General features: G+C 42.8%; 1 protein-coding gene across 5 annotated transcripts in view; it reads left to right on the forward strand.

Annotated features, from left to right (window-relative positions):
- Positions 1-23321, forward strand: part of ZNF423 (zinc finger protein 423) — a 228120-nt gene extending 204799 nt beyond the window's left edge. For all 5 annotated transcript variants that reach the window (XM_027646764.1, XM_027646765.1, XM_027646767.1 and 2 more), the window contains 3 exons: positions 307-438; positions 1953-2068; positions 22676-23321. In XM_027646764.1, the coding sequence (XP_027502565.1) occupies positions 307-438; positions 1953-2068; positions 22676-22705 (278 nt within the window). In that variant the 3' untranslated portion in view covers positions 22706-23321. The remainder of the gene's footprint in view (positions 1-306; positions 439-1952; positions 2069-22675) is intronic.
- Positions 23322-23660: the final 339 nt, after the last annotated feature.

Consider the following 23660-nt stretch of genomic DNA (forward strand, 5'->3'; position numbering starts at 1 on the left):
CCTTTGTGGCAGGAGGCGAGGTGGAGCAGTGCTGTGTTGTTGGGAGCCTGGGAGCAGGTGCGTGTGCTCCCGGTGGGTTGAGTCCAGGGCCGCTTTCATCGCAGCCAAAAATCACCACCCCTAAACGTGGGTGGGACTGTACCCATGAATGCTCACCCTGCTTTGGTGCTGAGGCCAGGGCTGGGGCAGTGGCTGTGGGTCCTTGAAGCCGTGAGCGCAGGCACAGCCGTTCCTCGCCGACCGCTGCTGCATCCCCGACGCTAATCTGCTGTGTCACTAACAAGTTGTATCATTTGAACCTTGCAGAGGAAGGCATCAATCATGAGTGCAAGCTGTGTAACCAGATGTTTGACTCTCCGGCAAAGCTCCTGTGTCACCTGATTGAGCACAGCTTTGAGGGGATGGGAGGCACATTCAAATGCCCTGTTTGTTTCACAGGTAAGACAGGGAGGCCAAGACAAGCCTCAGCGTGCATGGCTAGATCCAGAAATGACACTCGGGGGATTTGTAAAATACTGTATTCCTTTCCTTGGGAAAAAGAAATACTGTGCTTGGAAATGTTCAGATATTGTCTGTCTGAATCTGGGGCTCGCTCTGACGAGCAGCACTGTGGCGTTTGACACTGAGCAGCACTGCTGCAAGCAGCAGGCTCTGCATAGCCCCCCACAATTCAAAGCCTTTACATTATACCTTGTGGCTCCAAGGTGCTATGTATTTCCAAGTGCAGGACTTGCAAAGCATGGACCTGCTCTTGCAAGCCCTTATTCACCTGAGCAAGGACCCTTTAAAGGCCAGGTGGTTCATGGTCCACTCACACTGCTGAGGCTCACAGGAATAAAGATTTGATAAGACCAAACTGTACAACTGCATGGTTTTGCCAGCTGTTCCCTCAGAGGTTTCTTTAAGCCCAGTTTTCTTACAGTGGCACATTTCTAACTCCTGGCTGGGATTTTGCTAGGTATTCCTTCCCTGTAGATCATTTTAAGCTGTCTCATCAATGAAAATGATCATGGGTGATCTTGCTTTTCAAGGATCTGCAGGGTGCATGCTAAAGGCTGCCTTTTTTACTCTCTTCAAAACAGTAGTTAACATCTGCATTTCCAATCTGTTTGAGAGATGATGTGGACCTATTGACAGTAAAGGGGCATGGTAGCACCTGAGATTCCTTTAACTTTGATGGGAATAAGGTGAACCTAAGCTCTTTAGGGTTTGGCTCACAGTTCGAGAACATGGTTTTTGCATGAGCTTGGAGTTAATTTATCCTTTCCTGAAATGTGCTGTAAAAAAAACCGCTTTGGGTGCATGTGTTGGATTCCACTGAAGAAGTCATTTTCACATACAGATTCATATAAAGTGAGACAAAAATGAAATGAGATATATTTTTTAACCAGCTAAAGTCATAATCATAATGTAGATGCTGTGATATTTGTGAGGTTAAACCATCATCTCTTTTTTTTATACCTAATGGACAACCTATTTGAAAGGTCTAAAAATCGTGGCAAGCCTGCCCTTTCAGATTCACATGTCTGTGGGAAATGCTGTTCTGGGCCATGTGTCTTCCAGACCAGCCATCAAGGCTTCTCCTGGCCCAGTTGTCCTGCATTAAAAATGCATCTGATGCACCTGCCGTGGGCCCAGGGCTCCCTGTGGGAGTGGTGACATCCTCTCTTTGGTCTGATGAGTGAGTTCTTCCAGTTACCCGTGGACAGCGTTAGCTTTATGTGAAATATCAAAAATCCGTACAGGATATAGTGTCTGTTAGAAGTAAGCTGACTGTCAGCCTGGAGACTCTAAATTGACTACTTGTAAGGAAATTCTGCTGAAGAGAGTGTATCGGCACTTCCCTGGGAGATATCCTTGGACTTGTTACAATTGCAAAGACTCTGAAGTGTAGTTTGAGGTGAGATGCCTTATACAAAGTAATCTTAACTAATCGTACTATGTTGTTTCAGTTTTTGTACAGGCAAATAAACTGCAGCAGCACATCTTTGCAGTCCATGGGCAGGAAGACAAAATTTATGACTGTTCCCAGTGCCCACAGAAGTTCTTCTTTCAAACAGAGCTTCAGGTATGTTTACAACAGGAGTGAAAGCAAAGCTAAAGCTGTTGATTTCTCTGTGCAGCCATCACCCTTGTGCAGCATTTAGAAAAGATGCCTAACCTTAGTATGGTCTCTTCTGCCTTAAACAGTCTCTCAGACTCCTCCTGCCTCCCTGGGTGCCTTGAGGAGAAAGGGGTCTCTGAGCATGGCTAGAATAAATAAATAAATAAGACGAGAGATATAATGATTTATGAGTATTTCTCTTGACAGTAGTGTTGCTGCCTCCTTACATGTCTACGTCAAACACCTTGTAAATAATTTCTTTTTCTCTATTAATAATTTAGGGACTGATTAACATACAAAGACTAAGCAAATGGTAGCTGCCCCATCCCCTTCCTCACTGTTAAGTCAGAAGTAAAGAAATTTTCCCTACTGAGGTATGAGAGCAAAGCGTGGGTGCAGCTCCAACAATGCTTAATTAGAGGCTCCACCAAGGCAGTAGCACATTAACAAGCTGCAGGTTCTGCAAACCAGGCCATACATAGCAGTTTTCCTGGCAGCACTGGAGGCTGCAGCCACTGCAGTTGTAGCCTCCACAAAGCCAGTGCTTGGCCCACATCCGTTCCTGAGTGCAGCAAACCCTCTGGAGGGGCTGGACCCTGAGCTGGTCCTGCTGCTGTAGCCACTCTTGGGGCCTCGGCCCCAGGGGCCTCCTTAGAGCCATGGCAGTGAGGCTGGGGTTTAAATCACACTGATACTTCTAGTGCTAAACTCACACAGATACTGAAACCTCATGGTATGTGTGCCTGGAACCTCATGGGGAATGAAGCACCAGAGCCTGCCCTCCTACAGAGCTCATGAGGAGGTGCCCACCCTGGTTGGCCTCACACATATGTCACCTGTGTAGCATAGCCACCAAAATACTGCTCCCACCCCCTGGGAAATGTGGTCTTTTTATAGAATGGTACCATATGCCTCATTTAAATCTATTAGCTTTATAAACTATGATTTACTTAAACTTTGGAGGGTTTTTATTTATCTTGCTGAATTCCCAAGCTGCCGCCTCTTGTGTTGTGCTGTCATGCTGTGGAAGGATGGCTGATCTTTTCACTTTGTTGATTTTATTTTTTTTTTTCTCCCAGGGGATCTCTTCTTTCCCTTGTTCTAGCGACCTGATTTGCATAAGTGTACAAAAGTTTTAACTATACCTTGTTAATATTTTAATAAAGTCAGCAGATTTTGGGTTTGTGTGTTCTCACTATGAATGTTTTGTGAAGGCAGCAGTGGCTTGCAAAGCCAGCTCTGATTTTTCCTCCCATATTTCCCTTAAAGTGGTGTTTGGTCAAAATGCCAGCACAATCAAAATGGGCACACTGGCTTCCTAGGTCACTGCATTAACCTTTAAAATCAGATGATCAAATAAAGAGAACCTGGTTGAATTATAGTCTTAACAGCAGCCCATTTTTTGCAATTAAGAATTTTAATTACATAGTGTTTCAATTCTGAAGTTTTGTGCCTTGCAAAATTGCAGCAAATGTAAGCTTTAATCAGATAAATCATGATTATAATTTTCCAGTTTTTATGCAGAATTTTTGTGCACTGAAAGTTTTTCTGCTCATAATAGTTACACGAGTAGTTTTGAATGGTGTTGGCTGAATGAAAATTCAATACTTACCTGCACAGTTTTAGTCTTTATTTCTGTGGTGACTCAGAAATGTGTGTTTACTTAATGCCAGGGAATTTACTAATGCAAATACAGGAGCCAAGGAGGACACAAAATATGTGTATAAATCCATTAGAAATACTCAAGACTTTTGAACCAGTCTGCCTTGGCACGGTTATCTCATTAGTTTCTGATGTGTAAGCTGCCTGTTCTAAATTTCTCAACTATTGGTTATATTTTTGTTGAGTAATGAAGATTTAGTATTATTTCAGTGAACCAGTTGTTCAGCTGCTAGTTTGGGTTAAATCTGCATAAACCTTTCAGTCTCTTTAACTGTGCAATTATTCTAATGTGGGCAAATCACCATCCATCAAGGGGTTTCGCTTGATGAATTTGACTTTTCAGTTCTGAACTTGCTTTCCCACTGGCATAAAATAACTAGTATCAAAACCTGAACCTACACATTGTTTCAATTCTTCGTATTCATAAGTGAAACCACTGAAAATACTTTTTAAAAAATTGAACATTCAGCTATTTCAAGAAGAAATTCAGAGTGGGATGCTTACAGAAAAGCAGGAAAATGAAGGAGGGTGGGGAAAATGACAGGCTGCACAGGGAAAAGGTAACTTTTGGACATGTCATGGAGTGCCATGAATTAGCCCTGCTGATTTGTGAACATTTCTTTAAACAGTTAGGGTAAACGCTAAGTAAGCCCAGAAGGCACGTGTGCCATGTGATGAGAAACTGTTGCTGCTGTAAATGTGCTTTTAGTGGCTGGTGCAGATACTGCTTTGGTAGCTCAGCGCTCTGGAAGTGACCAAACCCTCTTTGCACTGCTGAACTAGTAGTTGTATTTTAAAATAGGTTTATGCTTTGAAGTTTACACCATCTGATGGAGCTGTAAGACCAAGGCTTAAGAAAGCTCTGAGGAACTGAGCTGACTTTATAAATGGTGGAAATTTGGGTGAGAATCTGGAACAATGAGTAAGTGAGGTTACCTTCATGATACTGCCACAAGAAAAGAAAACAGAAAACTGCTTACATTATCTCACTGGAAATAAGGAAAGAAAACATGGTAAGGTTAAGTATGAAACATAAAGGAAACTGTATGATAACCCCACACACCCTTAGGGCAGAAGAGGAAAGGCTGGCAGCTCCATGTTTTTCACATCCTCAGTTTGTAAGATTGACAGCTATGAATATGATGAGAATCTCCCAGAAAAAAATAAATTTATAGCTATTATATGAAACACTGAGGCTATGGCATTTCATTTTCCCTACTGAAATGCTCACTGAAACAAGTGTAGAGGTGGAGGGTTGGGGGTTCCTCACGTGCAGGACAGAAGGAGCCCTTTCAAACAGAGCCCTATCCCCAGGAGCTGTGCTGGGAGCTGCCAGCCCCGCTGGCATTCCTGCTCCTTGGAGGCAGCCAGAGCCACCACAGCACACAGGGCACTTGGACGTGGGAGATGAGCTCGCTCTTTGACGAAACTGAAATTTTGATCTTTACTATTTAAAACATAGCAGGGAACCCTGCCAACACTGAAGGTGGGTCGGAAATGATGACACATAATGGGTGCTGAGAGTTATATTTGTGATGTGATTCACAGCAAGGAGAGATCCCTCCTCAGTTTCTTGCATCGAGAATTGCATTAAACAAATTGTGACTGAGCAGTGATTTTCAGAGGAAATTTAAGCAAGATTTTTGTATGTACTCTTTTGCCACACTGCTTTTCCAAGGAGCCATCATATAACCAGTGAAGTATTTGTATTTAAAGGATTAATTCCTGCTGTTTGCTTGTGTACTGTTAATCATACTGTTTCCCCCTAAATGATTACAATTGATGAAAACTAAGGCAAGGGATATAATAAACAATGCGCAAATAATCCAGGTACCAAGGGAGCAGGGTACCTGCCAGGTCTTTCCTAGCACAGGTGTTCAGGTGTTTTATTGCCTGCTATGAATAAAGGGCTTTCTTTTCTGTTCAGATTTGGAGATATGTCAAAGCACTAAATTAAGGGAGCTTCACTGGCAGAATTTGCTGTCATTTTAAGTGCCCAGTTTCTTTAAATATACACGTATCAAAAAGAGAGTGGCTACTATGGCTCATTGGCTAACACTGTGGTCTGTCTCCCCTCTCATTTTATTTTATGTGAAAAGCTGGCAATTTTCATATATCCATAAACAGGCATGAGCTGCTGCACAGAAATTGCACTCATTATATTAATAATGATTTACCATGAACGTCCTCCAGGGGCTTGATTTGGTCCACATCAAAGTCCTTGGGATTCTTTCCGCTGATTACAGCAGATCAAGCCCTAAGCAGGTTTTCTTTTTTTAAGACTGCTTTTAATGTCAGCTTGATGTTAGATGTGCCTCCTGTAGAGCAGTGAAACCTGCCCAGGCATGGGGGCACCGCAACCACCCCACAGTCTGATGTGACCCGATGGGGGTTGTGAAGAGGCTGCTCTGGACCTGTGCTGGCCTCCCTGGGAGTGGGGGAATGGGGAGCAACATCTCCAGCTGCTTATGCCAGTGGTGCTTGGGGCCATCTGGGTACAGCAGTGTCCCCTGAAGCACAGAGGAGATTGAGAGCCTCTTGGCTTGGCTGTGACCCACCTGCACGGAGGTGAGTCTGCGGGGCTGCATCTCAGGGCTCATTTCACCACCAATGCTCAGAGCACTGAAGAAAGACAATTTTGGATCTGTACCGAGCTATTCCAAATCTTTTAGGGGTTAATGGCTCCAGCTCCTGTTTGAGAAATGGACTTTACTTACTTTCTGGAGGTATAAGAAAGCTTACTTAAATAGAAGTGTGATTGCAACACTGAAGTATCTCAGTGTTTCTGGGCTCCAGTGTCCATACAGACAGTGGAGAGAAAGGCAAATCTATGATATCTTGATGAAGTTGTAGAAAATGTATTTCCCTGGAGAGTGTGTGGGTGGCAGGACAAATAGGACCTGAAATGTGGCTCTATCTCAAGGCAGTGCTTCCTTTGATGTAACTTTTGCTGTATTTCAGAACTTATGTGTGATTTGGATGTCAAACATCAGGAGCTTCTTACTGGAAACATACCCTGAACTCTTTCTAGGTTTCATACAAAGGACACACAAAATAATGTATAGAATTAATTCTCTGCAAGTAAAAATAATTTTTTTTTCTTTTAAAACAGATTTTTTTAATCTTTGCATTTTGGTGGTTGATGGGCACTTAAGAGTCTGTTGTCTATCTTTCCCTCTTTTTTTCTCTTTTTTTTCCTTTTTTTTTTAATTTTTAAAATGTTAGTCCTCCTTTAAAATCCTGAAAATTACCTAGTCAGTTATCCTAGCAGATTTGGCTAGTGTTTCTTAAAAAAAAATGTTGCTATGGTGCTTGGAGTATTGTTAAATTTTAATTATTAGTAGTTACAAAGCTAATAAATTACACGACTACCAAAATCTATTCCAGCCATATTGCTGGGTTTCATTCAGACGCAGTCAGATAATTATAACTAACAATAATTAAAAATTAAAAGTGCTGTAGGCACATACCCATCATGTTGAGTCTGCCTGCCTGAACATTTTTTATGGACTGCAAAACCACGAGTTTTATCTCTGATCTGTTGTCACAGTAGGGAAGAGTTTTACCTATTAGGTCTCTGGTTTTCAGTACTTGTGCTTAAATTCAGGGGAGCAGGCATACACGGCTGTTTAAAAATTTGGAACAGGCTTTCATAAAGACCAAAGTTAAGAAACACATGTAGTAGGCTACATGGGGCTGTTGCTGGGTCTGCAGCAGCTGCACTTGAGGTTCTGGGCAGGGGATGCCAGAGGTTTCCTGGGCCTGACATCCACAGAGGTTGATGTAAGAGCAAGGGCTGTTCACGCTCATGCACCTCTGTGTGATTTGTCAGCACCTTCTTCCCTAGCACACAGGGAGCTAATGTTTGCTGAGCCAGGGGCTGGGGTTGCTGTTGGAACAGCAACATCATCCAGACTGGGTGGCCTCTGCTGCAACAAAGAATGGTGCAGAAATATTGAATTGTCCTGTGCTTGATGTAGTGACATGGTGTAGCATTTGGAAAGATGATTGTGATCAATAAATTGCTGGTTCTCTGTCCTCTCTGAGATCTCTTCAGTGAGTTGCAGAAAGATCTCTCACCTGAGATGAAGAAATGTCTGGCACTGGAGCAGCGTGGCCCATAACAAAAAACCCTCCTTCATTTCTCACAACATTAACGCTGTTCTGTGGCTGGCCCTGGCTGACAAAGTGTCCACAGCCACATGAACATGTGCAGAAAACCCAGCAGCAATGCAGAGGGGGGGGGGGAAGATTTGAGCCAGGTGAAAGGCATCGTTTCAGTCATTAATGCACTTAAGCGCACCCAAGTGTCAACATGTGTGATCAAGTGTAAGGAGGCATGTCGTTCCAATGTGGCAGTGCTGGCACACAGAAGGGGCTTCCTACAGCAGAGATGGCACTTGGATCTGGTGCTCAGGCTGCCCAGCTAAACCCGTCGTTGCCTGTCATCTATGCCCTAGGGCAAGGGTCCAACCAACTTTTGCGTAGGCACCATGCCATCCCAACAGATGGGCAGGAGTGTAAGCCGCCAAGAGACAATGTATATGCATCAATTGTGTTTATTGAAAGCACAATTCCTGGCTGGAAATGTCCAAATGTCTATTTATTTTGAGATAAGATGCCTTTAGTTAATGGATATGGAAATGCAGCTTAGTTTTGAATTAATTACTTTATATACATTGCAAAATATAATGCAGACGTGCAAATGAAAGATGTGCTGATTATGGGGAGCTCAGTTAAAGGTCTGTCATGACACGGAGTCCCTTCTAAAATTGACTCAAAGTGCCGAGGTACTGCTTGCCTTTAAGTACCAGAGACCAAATTTTGTAGATGCTGCACTTAACTATACAAATTGCTGGCTCGATACATAGTGATGTGCAAGGAGCCAGCCTTTTACACTGGCAGGTTTTCCTTTGCACACAGATGTCTAAGCTCACCTCTCTGCTTAGTGCTGGACACCACTTTTACTTCTGTGGGTCAGTTAGGGTTAGACCTTAATCCAGACCAAAGCTAGACCAGTTTATGCATCTCACTGAAAAGGATTTTCTTCTGTGTGACAGAAAGAGAGAAAAATCATATCACGTGCTTTTATATTTGACAACATTGTTACCCACCAAAAAGAGTAATTTACAGAAGCATCCAGAGAGGAGTCTGTATGAACAGATTAAAGGGTGTTCCCTTCCCCTACTTGTTAGCTTTATTCAATTAAGACTTGTTAGTGTTCTTGAAAGATGTGCTTTGAAGACCCTTCTGAATATACAATTTGGTATTCATAAGGATCCAGGCATGCTATATGTAAATAAATAAAGCAGGAATGTTGTACTTCCAGATACATTATTGCGTTCCCATCCTCTTGGAAGCAAAGCACATGTTAAACATCCATTCTGACCAAAAGGAGGAAGCACAGGAGAAGAAATGAGAAATGGATTTTCTTTTGGAAAGACCAGATTGCACTCTCTGGTCTGGCAATAACAATTACTAATGACATTTAGAGAGAAATTAAGGATGAGAAATGCAAGTTGGCATTTCAGCAGTGCCAGTCAGTAACATTGCATCAGAGCTCACAGGAGAGATGAGGAAAAGTTTAGGGATGGAAAATTAATTTTGTTATGTCAACAATTAACAAATACCTTTTCTTCATTCTTTACCACACTATCACAAATTATCACTGTGATAGTATTTAGCAGTTCCTCAGGTGAGTGAAATAGCACTTTGAAATCCTTATTTCTGGAGTCAAAACACGCGTTTATGTCTTGCTCTGTTTTTTTGAACAATGACAGAAGGAGATTCAGACTGACCGGGGAGGGAGAACATGAGCTCTTGAATCTGTGGTAGCAGGAAAATTCTGTGGCTTTTCTCTGCAGATGTCCGTGGTTCTTATAACTATGAATGAATTAAGCCTACCAGCACTTTTTCTGACGTTGTTTTTTCCTGTTTTACAAAGTTGGAAAGGCAGGGGTTGAACAATATACTCAGTACTGTGCAGGAGAATTTTGGAGGAGCCAGATGTAAAGGGCTGGAAACCACAAAACCTTTATTCAGAAGTCCTTTACATGGTCACAAGGTGAAATCCCTGTCCCCATAGGAGGGTTTCCTGCTGTTCTGTGTAGAACCACAGAGCAAAGGGGCTGTAAGCTGTGGGTCTGTGAGCATGACTGTTGGCACAGCTGGATGTGTGGGAAAAGTGTCCTCAGGGACAGCAGAACCAGCTACCACTGCTCGGCTCTACCCAGCTTGGTAGCACATGCCTGTGTAAGCAGGACATGGTCCTTAAAATAGAAACAGAACACTTGTGTAATATGTCGACAATATTTTTTTCTTTTGTTTTCTGCCTGAAAATTCTCATCATAGTTTTTCTTTGCTGGTGGGAAGAGATCTCTAATACAGCCCCTTTGATTTTCTTCTGCTGTGGTAGCTGCCCTGGGACTTAGTTTGTGGTATGAGCATAGATTAGCTCTGTTGCCTCCTGTAAGTGTCGCTAGCATCCAAAGGAACTGACTTCATTTTTCAAAGGAAGAGGGTTGCTGCACTGGAAAGGGCAGAGCATAAGCATTACTTAAGGAAAATAGTGGAGCTTGATCAGCCTCAGTTTTAAAGAACTCATCAAGGGTGGTGTACAGCATCCTTTTAAAAGTTCAGTCTCTTCATTTGCTTTCTCCTAGAGCAAAATGGGGATGCTTGTCCAGACATAACAGTATATGCCTGAGTGTTTTCACAAGAAATGTCTAGATCATTAAATATAATGGGTCTCAGCTGCAGTTTTGATCACTGAAGCATGCACACAATTCATCACAGCAAATTAGGTACGTCTTTGTAACTTATCTTTCTGCAATTTGCTGGCACTTTTAGAAAGCTGAAACTTATATACTATGTGCTGCAGAAGCCATTTCAGATAAAATATTCTGTGTTTATTATTGGAGAACAAGGATTCCCTAATAACAGAAACATGGAGCAGTGTATGTTTCTGCTCCTGCATCTTGCAGAACCAGCAGTAGTACCAGCAGAGATCCCCAGCCACATTCATTATTTATATATTTCAGTGAATTTCTTGTCTGCAGTAAAAGAGATATAAGCTTCAACAACAGACTGTGCCAAATTCTATCCTACAGCTCATTCAGAAACCTGAGGCAGCCGTGGTTCTCAATCATTGCACAGCCCATTTATCTGATTGGAGTTTTGTCCTCTCTGCCTTGCTGAAATGTTGCATGTTCTTTAAAGCTGAGTTTGACCTTTGGAAAGAAAAGGCAATTGCTATTTTAATTTTAGGGGTTTTTTTAAGAGAGAACCTGAACCTGCTTAAATGGAAATTGGCATTCAAAAGCAGCACAGTTATTGAAAAGCATTTACTTTATTACTAGAAGAGAACAGACGCTAGTAGACTCAAAAATTACATTTCAGTCAGTTCATCAGTTTCAGTCACTAGTTAGTTTACAAACAGATGGATATATCTGTAACAGTTAACATGAATTTGTACCCTGGATTTTTATATTTGCTTTAGGAGCACTGCTACCTTAGTTGCTGACTAGAAGGGTTTGGAGATGTATTCTATCTTTCTGAAAGAGAACGTGGTTGTTTCTAATTGCAGAGATTTCTTACATCATAGAAAGCACCTCAGTTTTCAGAAATGTGAATGATATATAGCTTCTGTGTAAGAAAAATGTAAAAGAATCCCCAGTACAGCTGCTGCAGAAAAAAATAAATATCTTGGCCTAAACTTAGATAAACCCCCATGGAATGAGAAAATAATTTTCAATAACCAGATATTTTTAATTCTGTGCATGAATATAGTAATCACAGTTGCCTGTATTTGCATTTAGGGCCTGCCACAATCTAATTGCTTGTCCCCTTTATCCCCTCCCCCAAATTTTAAGGCTCCTTGTTAACCGAGCAATGCATTAAGCACTCCCATCTCCAAAACAGAAAGAAATACTGCCCTAGCCTCTACATGTGGCATCTTTAGGTTTCAGGGATTTCGTTTAAATCTGAAATTTATGTCCAGGAGAAATAAATTATTAGATTGTAAAAGCAGCTGGGGAGGGAGTAAATATAGTCTCTTTTGTCCTCTATATCATTTCCCCAGGAAGATAATAAATGTGTGGCAAGCGTCTTGTGTTTCCTCGGTCATACAAATGTTGTGTGTGTGTTGTATTTCAGATGTGAAGCCTGAACTCCAGACAGGAAATCCTGGAGTGATACTATACTGCTGTTGCCTACTGCTGTGGTGCGGGTGGAGTCCCCATCACTTTTATTGTTAGGAGGAATTTGAAAAATAGTTTCATGAAAAAATTTGAAAGGCCTTGGGTTTACCTCTGATTTGCAAGGAAGAGATTTAGGGTGTAATCCCGGGGTTTATCTCCTCAGACAGTGAAAGGCAGCGGGAGCAGCAGTTCCAGCCCTGGCTGCTGGAGCGAGCTGAGGACAGGGGTCCTGCCAAGGGCCAGTTTTTCCAGGGGGATTTTAAAGAGCATAGTAAAGACTCCTGCTAAATCCTTGCTTACCTGTTATCATTCCCTTGTGAGGTCAGATACATGGAGCAAGCATGGTAAGTGGCCAGGAAAAAATGGGGCCTGAGAAGAGCAAAAGGAGGAGGAACTGCTAGAAAGTCAGTGGTTTGCTTGTCTTTCTGCACCTGGGTGTGTGTATAGGGCTGTCACTGCCTGCACCTCCATGCTCTTGTTGTTATTGTCAGCCAAGCCTACTCTCAGGGACCTGAAAAGAGCCCTGGAACAGCCTTGCTCCTTGCTCTTTCTGAAGTTGCTTCCAGAGAAATATATTCAATCACGTACTAAAGTTTGGGTAATTGATACCCTGCTTTAATATCGTATTTTGAGAGCAGTTTTATACCTCCCTTTGACCAGAAGAGAAAGGAAGAAAGATAATATAATTTAGGATACAGCTTGTTTCCAAGTTGTGCCTGTTCTGCACATGTGAAACAGGGCCAGCTGTGTGTGGGGCTGGGTGCACACGTGCAGCAACCCAACCCATGCAGCAACTGAGTGGACAGATTGTTAATATTCTCTTTTTCTTGTTTTGTGGTAATGGAATAACTTATGACATACTAAACTGTCTATCCTCAATGAGATTATGGGACTTTGCTGGAAAAATCTGGATGATAGAGCTAAGACTGTACATGCTGATGGGATCAGTGCAGAGACAGCTCGTGACTCTGTGTAAGGTCAGGCTGGGTTCATCGAGGCTCTGTCACCCCAACTCCGCGTGAGCCAGACCAGATTTGGCAGCAGCAGTCCCGAGTTTATCACTCAGCTGTGCTTGAGCTGATTCACTGTGGAGTGTCTCGTGTGTCTTCTGTGCCACATCCTGGGCGGGTGGGACAGACACCCTAAGGTCACCTTAGTCCACAGAACCAAATTGCCTTGGCTTTGCACCGTGCAGGAATGGCTAAAGCAGCGCCCACACTGTGCCAGCCTTGAGGGAACACTCCTGCCTGACCACCCAGCCTCCTCATTTGTTTCTGCTGCACAGTTAAACCTGAATAAATTGCCATGGGCATTGAGGTTTGGCTGTGTCTGGCATATCTGTCATCGGTGTGTTACATTATTGTGTCTTCAAAAGGAGCAGCGAGGTAGCTTAGAACATATTTACTTCTGAAAAATTTGTCCTCCTTTGGGGCTGACACATGCTCTTAGTCTTTGCATGAAATCACAATTGTTTAAAATGTGGCATCTTGCTGTTTAGAAGGCAGATTTTCCAGAGACCAGTGACACTGTTGTAATGGAGTAGCACTGGCAGAAAATCCCATTTTTTAACCCAGTTGTTTCACACAAGTGCAACAGCAATATTGCCTTGCTGTTTTGTTTTGTGATGTCTTGGAGGAGACAGCTTGTGTTGGTGATATTTTTGCCCGTCTTTTACTTATAAGAACAAATCCTGCATGATGCTTTCACTCTCCTAGCTTCTCCGGGGTTAATTCCTTGAGGCAATGGGCACTGGGCTGAGCACAGTCCTGTCTGCAGATTTCTGCTGTGCTGGTGGCATCTATACTAATGGGACAGCATATAAAACACTTCTGTAACTGTGGCCTTGCTATTTTATAGTAGAGCCACTTGCACTGGAGGATTTTTATTCCCCTTTTGAAATGAGAAACCAGCAATAACAGCCATTATGTCCAAGGCAACAGATCACTGACCAGCCATTTTGTCAGTCTGAGCAGTACGTGGGGGCCATGTGACAGGAATATGGTCCTTTACACCAGGAATACCTAACTGGTGCAGGGGAAAAAGCTACAAGAAGTAATCAGATGGTGTTCAGTGACCCTTACCATACCAGAGAACAGCAGAGCAGTTTTAGGTTCAACTTCGAATTTCCTGGCTTTTGTTTGGTTACATTCCCATGGAAATGATCACTCAGTGAAGCTTTGTCTATGCATTTTGACTGGTGACTGCTAAACGTACTGTGTAAAGCATTTCCCTTTTGCTCTGAGTATTTTTTGAGAAAAGAGAGTGTGAGAGGACACCATCCTGGTCCTATAATAAAGACCCAATCAGGAAATGATTTAGTGTTTAAAGGAGTCACAAATTGTTCCATAATGATGATGCCAGCCCTCACATAAAGGAACAATTAACTGGCTTCTGCGATGTGATTTACCTTAGATCAAGGAGGGATTAATGAGGTAAGCTTCAGATAGGCTTCTAAGAAATCAACAATTCATGCTTTTGAAAGGAATTTCCAGGAAGGATTCCTGGAAAATAGTTTTCCTCTTGCAAATGATTTTGAAACTTTGTTTCCCTGAGTAGCACCAATAAGTGGATAAAAACTGGTCAGCCCTGAGGCATTCATTGAGGTTTTTGGTGTAACAGAGTCAAAGGAGTGTACCTGTGGACAGGAGATGCTTTCTCCAATTAGTGTGGCTTAGATTTGAAAGTGTACTAGAAGTGGGGTGTTTGCATTCTCTAGGACAGCTTTGGAGGGTTACTTGGGAGCCAGGCAGAGGGCAGAGGGCGTTCGTGCTGCTGGGTTTGTGCCATGTCAGTGGAGGCATAAGGGTGGCAGTGACCCTGAGCATCTGTAGGACCAGGTTCCCAGAAAACCATGGACTTACCAAGCCCAGGTTAAAACACCAAGTGTTGTCGGCAGAGTGGTGTGCTTGGATCCTGCAAGCCCTTTTCTGTTCTTGGGATCAACAAGGGCTCTGGGATCCAGTCAGGGAGAAACAGTGGGGCTGAGGGGGCAGTGAAGGAATTTGAAAAATATTCTGGTTTCTTGCCCTTCTGACAACAGTAATTAAATTTGTCCGTCTCCCTTTATATTTAGGAAGTATAAGTTTTTTCCCTCAGCTTATTTTGATCTTGCTCATGGCATACTGGAGACTACGAGTCACAAGGATGCTGATAAATTTGCATTTCTGAGTGAAATTCTCAGGAGCGTGTGGTCCCTCAGGACAGGTATTATTAGCTCCCTGGTTTCATTGGGTGCCTCAGTGAATCACGGTGTGTTTACAGCTAGTTTCTCTAACAGAAGACTCTGGTTATCTCTTAATAATGTATTCCTCTGTGGTTTTTATTTCCAAAGTCCTGTGGTAAGGAGATTTTCCCAAAGGCTTCACTTTGCTTTTGTGCTTCAGCATTTTATCCAGTGTTTTTGGAAAGAAGCATATAGACTTTTTGGTGAGGCACTTAATTGAATATGAGAGGCTATGCCAGGCTTAGTTTGCACTTGGAGTTCACTTATAATAGGCTTGCCTTGGTTTATTCTGGGGTTTTAGAGAAGAATAGAAGGAGATGGCAGGTCTAGAAGACTGATGATACAGAATTATTAGTCTCAAGTGCAAAGGGGAAAGCATGTTAGGTAAGTTGTCAAAGTCTGATTAGGACTAAACAACCCGAATTAGAAGAGAAATTAAATTCATAAATCATCTAATAACCCTTAGCTGGTGTGAGAAAAGGCTGGGGCTGGGAAAAAAAAATAAGAAAGGTATTTGTATAAAAGGGTAATTTTTCAAACCAGAGTAACACAGAAATGCCAATCAATATTCAGGAATACATTAAAATGAAGAGAAACAGTGTAACATAGAGATAAAACAGAGGGAGGATGTTGCTGGGGCGCTGTAGCCCGGCAGCACAGCCCTGGTGCAGAACAAAGGCCGGCAGCGGGCGGGGATGCCTCTGGCTCTGCTGGGGCTCTGCAGACCCACACCCGGGCAGCTGCATTTCAGTGTAGGAACATTCCAGCCACAGAAAGAGATTTATTAATAAAACCCAGTCAGCATTTAGTCAGTCACGTGTTGAACGGCTTTTTTGCCCTGTAAATATTTTACGAGTTCTGAACCTTCCCATTGACTCCAGGTGAAGTGCCAGGTCCTGGTCTCCGGAGGAGCCAGGCAGGTTTTTGGGGGTGGCTGGGGCATCCCCCAGCTGAGAAGGCACTAAGGGAGTCTGCTCACCCTTCCCAGTGAGTACAGAAACTCCAGGGGTGCTGGGGGCATCTCTGTCGTGGCACAGAAGAGTATTTCTGTGTCGTGGTACCAGTGACAGGTGCATTTGGCTCCAGAGTAATCATGTGCAAGAATCAGAGTGACTCAGGTGCAGCTATTTCCATTGGAAACAGGCAGCTTTGCTTTTCAGGTGACACCAAACCTCCAGGCATATTTTCTTAGACACTCAAAATGATTTTCTATTTTTTTTTTCCTGGTTCAATAACTTGTAAAGGACAGCCTTCTACCTGCATTTGTTGAAGTGCCATCTCAAAGTGTGCTGACACAGGGACTGACTGACACATGGCAAGTTATCAGATGCTCAGAGATGAAGGAAGCAGTAACACAGGCAGCTGTTGCCTTTCACAAAGGATGTGCCACCTTTCGTTTGCCTCTACCTCCATTTCAAGCGATTCTTCAAATAAAGAAGGGACATGTGAACCTGTCTTACCTGACAGTTTTTTTTTTTTATTGCATACCATGATAACTTGGAGTTCACTTGTTACAAGCATTTTATGTAGTGGGTAAAATACCAAGGGAAAGGAAAGAAGTAATACTGTGCTGCCTGAAAAACTACGATCTAAACATATAAATGTCACTGGGTAAGAGTTACCTGAAACAACTGGAAGGGCAATTAACACCTGGTTTTATGGGAAACATTGGTTACCACTATCAGTTTTAATGAAGTGTATTAACTAAATTGTGTTCTGAGTATTCATTCAGCCCTGTTTATGGCACACTCTTGAGTACATTTACTGTTTGTCAGAAGTGCAAACTAGTGAACATATGAGGCTTTAAGACAGGCCATCTGTTAGTCTTAGACCCTTGGATAATTGTCAAACAGTTCTAAAAATAAGCACATACAAACTGCAAGGGGGTGCAAAGGTGATTTTTCTTTAGAGTCTGATAGCAAAGGGAAAGTAGCAAAGAAATTAAAAATAAAAATAAATAGTTTGATCCTGTAAAGCAAACTTGCTCTCCTTTCTGTCCCTTTCTCTCTTTTTCTCTTCTCACACTGCTCCCTCTTCAGTGTGCCTTTTTTTTTTTTTTTAATTTAGTTTTTTTCCACTTGCTCTTCTGGGTCATGGCATCCCTTGAATGCCTCTCCAGTTTAGGATTAGAGCACCACCAATTTAAGGCTCACAGCTTTCTGTAGAGAGCATAATCTCCAGTGGCTAAAGCAAGGGTCGCCTTGTGTCCTCTGCCTAGAGTAATCCCTTTATAAAGTCAAGGCATAAAGATTTTCATCTTTATGGATTGCTGTTAGAGGGAAATAGTACCTATGCCCATACGCGTGTGTGCTTATGGATATATAATGAGGAATAACAGCTGAGAGATTTTTGGACCAGTTTGAATTCAAAAGATGCAAAACATTGAAAAAAGAAAGCTGCAGATGGTATTTCGTAAATATTTAGACACTCCAACTTCTGTTTGTAGCAATTTGGACGTTTTGTTTTGTCTTTTTTTATATATATATGTTCAACTGTGAGACTTCAGCCTTTGCTTCAAGTCGGCGCCTGACTCAGAGGTTTAGCTTTTGTCTGGCAAGCTGTGCATGTTGGTAGTCAGTGGAGAGATTGATCTCCTTCCTGCCCTGCTCTGTAAGGGGCAAAGGAGAGAGAATGGGGAAGAGGGGGTACAGCCCCAAGGGGTCCTCAGCCAAGACCCTGATCTCTGGGCTTGGAGTCAGACAGTGCCTGAAGCAGGGGTAGAAACCTAGGCACGGAGGTGGGGAGAGGCAGGGAGCTACTGCTTGGGCTCTCACCTGGGTTTGGAGGACTCCCCACACTTCAGGAAAAAATATTGGGATTAATAGGTCACCCAATGGCTAATGGCCAGTTGGTTTTCATGTTTGCTGTTTGTCTCATGAATCTATTATCTCCAAAATTCTTGTTGAAATGATTTAAGGAATGGTTTCTGTTCATTTTAATGGGATTTGGAAGGGGAGAGAGAGGCTTTATGGCCTTTCATCAGTCCCAGTCTCTGTGTAACACTGTAGAAGGCTTATGAATTTCACCTGAGGGTGGTGGGCATCAGCAGCCTTGTTGGGCCATTTCTTAACCTCTGCATAACATATGGTCTTTTAGGTGTATATGCTCTTGCACATAGACAATATACTTGTAAATGGCTGGTACAAAATACCTAAATCCGTAACAGATGCATAATGGCACTATAGACTGAATGTGTTATAGCCCCAAACCATTATCACACCCCTCACAGTTGCATTTTATTTTTTTCACCTGCTCCTGTGTAGTACACCTGTGACTTGTTGGCAGTGAGCATCGTTGCAGTGTGGGAGACTCCCAGCTTGACTGCCTGGCTTGGAGCTTCGCTCCATCATGTGCTGCTTTTTTGTGTGTGTTTTTTCTCTCGATCTTTATATAGCTTGTAAGAGTTCTTTGAACTGCTGTAAGTGATCATCTTTCAAGCCTGATGCTTTCCTTCTTGACACAGTGCTCTGAAAATGGAGATTGTCATGCCAGTGTTTTCATAATCGTGCATGTAGAAAAACAGAGAAATATTCATTGTGGATGTCCTGCACGAATGGCTTGATCTGCATCCAGAGGGCAGGCAGGGGGTGTCCCCAGGGAAGATCTGGAGAGCAATCAGTATCTACACGGACAATAATCAACCATTCTTTGAAATCTTTTTATTTCCTGCAATGTCTGTTGCCCAGTTCCTTGGTCACAGACTCTCCCATAAATGGTTCATTTGGGGATTGTGCAGCCAGTAGAAAATTCCACTTAAATACTGCGACAGCCCCAAGGCTTGGGCTAGTTGCATTTTTCCCACTGATGTAGCTACTGGAATTGCTATCCATTTTGCATCATTATTAAGAGAAGAAAAGAAGAGATTTTCCAACCTTGTCCTATAAATAAGCAGTGACTTACTTGATCTTGACAGGTGACTTAGTGCTGCTGTAGAGTTTTCCAGCTGCAATAATGTCTCAGAATGATGTATTCAGTGGGGTATCAGCTGTGAGCTGTGTGTAAACCAGGGGGTCTAACAGGAGCTGGGAAGAACCATTTTTTCTGTTCAGCTTCCAAATGATGTCCTGCCTCCTGCTGGCCCCCAGACGCCTCCGTGTATGGATGGCCTTGTGAGGTGGTGGGCGTGTGCAAACACACACACGAGTGTGCCTGGAGAGCCTTCCTTTTTGTGGCTGCTCTATTTTCCTCTGGAAATCACCATTTAAGCTTTCTTGTTTAAAAACAATAACTTCTGGAGTTGAAAAATCATGCCTGAGGTTTTTCCTGCTAGCCCATCCTGCTGCTGGAAAGGTGGGTGAAGTTTCCTTAGGCTACTTGGGTAGAAGCATTCCTGTGGTATCACGTTTCAAAATGCTCATTCCCTTCTGACCTTTAAATTTTCTTTTTGCTGCTTGGAACAGCCCAGTGTAGCATCGGGGTCAAAGCTGTTTCTGCTAAGGCACAGGGCATTCTCAATGCCAGGATTTGCATGTTTTTCAGTTGCTCCAAAAGTCTGGTCAGCTGGGGAAATTTTTTGTGTCCATGGGCACACATAGAAGTGCCTAATAAAGGTATTTGGAAAAGCACAGATCAAATATGCAAAACACGTGTGAGAGGAGATACAAAAGCCCTGAACACCTTAGATGCTTTCTGACATCTGCAAAGCACAATTCCAATAAGCTGCAGATGCACGGGGCACAGGTTGCCAGACTTTTTTTGGAAAGCATGTTTGTATGGTTTCAAATACATTTTTAACAGGTGAGAAACCTATACTGATTGCAGAGGATATGGACGGGCTTTCATGGGAGTTGTGAACACACACAGTGGTGATTAGGCAGCCTTCACCTCGTGTTCACCAGCACCCAAGCGTGCAGGACTTAGTGTTTGTGCACATGGCTTGTGCAGGATCTGCTCAGAAAGGCAGGGGAAGGACGTGGTGCACACAGACTCTCATGTCTGTAGGCATTACAGACTTGCTTGTGGGGTCCTGCGTAAAATGTGGCTCTACCTATTAATGGCATATTGATTGTCAGTATTGCATGCATGGGGAATAAATGGTGCGTTCCCAAGATACTAAGACAAAATCAAGATTTGCTTATGAAAAATGTACTTTTTTTTTAACTCGTAGCACTATGGCACAGGGACCAGACCCAGCTCTGAATGGTTGCAGCATTTGAGTATAATTTGTTTGTTTCTTTCACAAGCTCTGTTCACAAACCCAGTATATGCCTTGTATCAAGAGTGCTCAGAACATTTTCTAGCTGATGTTTGAGGTGGGAGGGCTCACCATGAAAGCTTAATTATCAGATTTAGAGCCATATACCATTCCTTTATTGACCTGCCTGTTGTAATCAATGCAGCAGCCACACAAGTTTGAAATCATGTTCCCTGACTGTAGACCGTGTGTCATGCATCCAGTGCTGATTGTGCATTATCTTTTAAATGACATGGCCTAACTAAGTATGGATTTGTCTACCACGAATAGCCCTTCTTTCAGTTTGAAGATGGTAAACCTTTTGGTTTTTTTATTGATATTCAGGATGACCTAAAAATAGAATTGTAGTGAAGCGCACGAGGACTGACCATTGTTAAAATGCCAAGGAGTGTGTCTGAGCACAGAGTGGCCTGTGTATTCTTTCACATTTTCATACTTCCCCGGTTAGGTTTAGTGGGCAAGCTTCTTGTCAGTGCTGCCACTGTGTGTGCAGGGCTCCATGCATCCTCTTCCATGAAGTCATTGTTAGACTTGAAAATAACATCCAGCACTGCAAAGGTCATCCCTTCTTGAGGCCAGGACAATTTCCATGTATAAAAAGCCACTGGATTTTATGTTTGGTGATGTTAAATTGTCTAAAAGCAAGGGACTTTTAGCTGTCCATTCACATGCCGTAACTCGATTTCTGATTTGTGGTTCTGAAATATTTACCGACACAGACTGGGGTGTGCCCAGAGGGCCGGTGTTGTGCTAAACAAGTAGTTACTTTCAGATGTCACCGGCTGTTGGTATTTCACTTCTCGAGGGCTCCATCCGTGTATGTGGTGGCTGTGGCTCCTCTGCCGCTCCAGTGACCTGCCCAGACCCCAGCCGGTATCGCCTGCCCGGACTGCACAGACTTTCCGCAGCCCAATTCCCACCCCAGCACCGCAGAGAACTTTGGCCATGATTTAGGAACTCAGCAGCGCTTCTGACACCTGGTGGTCACTTTTTGGGAGTGCACAGTCCAGAAATGCTCCTGCCGGCATACAGGGTCACGGCCACCGGCCCCACATCGCCAGCCACCCATTAGCTCTTTGCACAGGCGATTTCCATCAGGAAGATGTCATCTCTGGAAAAAGCAAAGGATTGCTCTTTTTGTCCTGCTCAGGGTGTAGCTATGGATAGTGTAGAAGGACCAGATGATTTATGAAAAGTTAAAATATCTTACTTTATTTTAAAGCTTCATCATTGTAAATAAATAATTAGATTCAAAATTCATCTTGTCTTTAAAAACTTATTCTTCAAGCTGGCAGTCTTGCCCAGCTCTGTTATTAGGCAGATGGAGACTAGGAAATTTCCTGGGCTTAAAATAATGCAAATGAATTTTTGTATTTCAGGATGTGGGGACCTAGCTCAAGAAAACCTTACCATGAGCACTTCTCTAGTTGCTCAAATAATTGGATAATCATACAAATAAAGCTGAGCTTACATGTAGGACTGGGGTTTTAGTCAGAACACAAAATGTAGGTGAATTGGAACTGCTCTAAAAATACGCTTCCAAGGTTGGCTCCATGATTTATTGGCTCCTACACAAAATGGCAAGACAGGTCAGCATCCTCTGAGGTGAGGTACTGTGATGACATGAGGCTATTACAAATCTACCAGAAGTAAAAAAGGGAACAAAAGAGACTCTAAACTGCTGAAAGAAATGTGTAGAGCAAAGTCAATTCTTTAAAGAGATTTAACTTCTGGGTTACATGTCCAGCCTTTTTTCTGCTGGGAATATTACCCTGATGCCTGAGCGGGCGGTTCAGCTGTTATTGCCGAAGTATTTCTTGGACTGAGAAGTGTGTGTCACAATCTGGTGTCTCTTGCTGCCAGTACTTGCACCCGATACTAATGAGAATAAAAGAGTAAAATATGGCAAGGGTTCCCCCTGTGATTCAGGTTTTTATTTTTTTTAATTGTTACAGTTAAGGGAATCCCTAAAGGCAGGTTTTTTGCCCATTAAGTGCTACCACTTTCTTTATATGTACTGGGAGGGGGGGCAGGGAAGAAGCCTTCATGGCCGTATTTGGCTTGTAGCATTTTTTTCTAAGTTCATGCCAACATTAACAGATCTGTCAGAACAAAGCAAATGTGTCATATTGGCAGCTGTTACTTATGAGTACTTTTTCTTTATTGCATTTTGTTTTGTAATAATTGAGAAGCTTTTATGTTGAGCTCTGCATAAATGGTACTGAGTGGGAGGGTATGGGCATGCTTTCTATTATTCTGCCCCTCATGCATGTCTCCTTTTTTCGTCTTTCCAGAACCACACATTGAGCCAGCACGCACAGTGAGCCACTGGCACTACAGGACACCTCTCTGCAGAAGACTTGACGGTGGCACAGTGGGGAGGACCATTTGAACATTACATCCAATCAAAGTGTCATTTGCAACCCAGATGTAAAACTCTAATGATTTGGCCATGAGGCGCTGCTATTATAAGCAGCTGGAAATGAATATTAATGGAAGAGATTAAAAGTATTCCATGCTCAGTATTTTTTATTGTCCTGCTTCAGCTAGTGTACTTTAGAGCTTCTGCTTCTGACTGAATTTATAGTGTTAGATAAATCTGCTTTGATGCTGTTGCCCTTTGTTGCTTCTTGTATTATATTGATAGTTAAAGATTAGGTGTGATTTTTTTCTTTTTCGTTAACTGCTTTTTAATTGCAATTTTAGGTAACTGTGCATTGTGATGTGATTGCTTGGCTATTGTCTAAATATTTCTTTTTAATTTTTTGATTAAAGACTAATGCTTTGATTGGATTTGCCAGTTCACCGGACAGTGATTAAAACTATGTAATGAATATAATCGGTTTCAGTGCAACTGGATGGTCTGCTTTATAAATGTGACTTAATCTGATTGCAATAACTAGTACAGTTCAATAAAGGGAATACATGAGCTTAGCGTCAGAGGTTGTCTGTCTGTCAGTGCCCGCTGCATCGCCGCCGCTGGCTGGGGTGTCTGAGTCACAGGGATCGCTCACCCGACGGTGGAGAGCGTTCTGCAGCCCAGGAGGAAGGAAGGCTGGGAGAACCCAAAAGCCATGTTCCTGTGTCTGGCATTGTGTTCGCTTCTGGATGCACCTCCCAGGCTCCACGGTAGGTTGAGGTGAGGTAAGAACATCTACTATGAAAAGGTTCCTCTACCTTATGATATTCTTAATTTTTACTCAAATCAACAAGAAAGCAGGGACCTGACCTATAGCTGCCTTTACCCTCTCTCTGTGCTTCTTTGTTCCAATATATTAA

The sequence above is a fragment of the Corapipo altera genome, unplaced genomic scaffold (assembly GCF_003945725.1).
Source record: "Corapipo altera isolate COAL_440 unplaced genomic scaffold, ASM394572v1 62, whole genome shotgun sequence".
Taxonomy (NCBI): Eukaryota; Metazoa; Chordata; class Aves; order Passeriformes; family Pipridae; genus Corapipo; species Corapipo altera.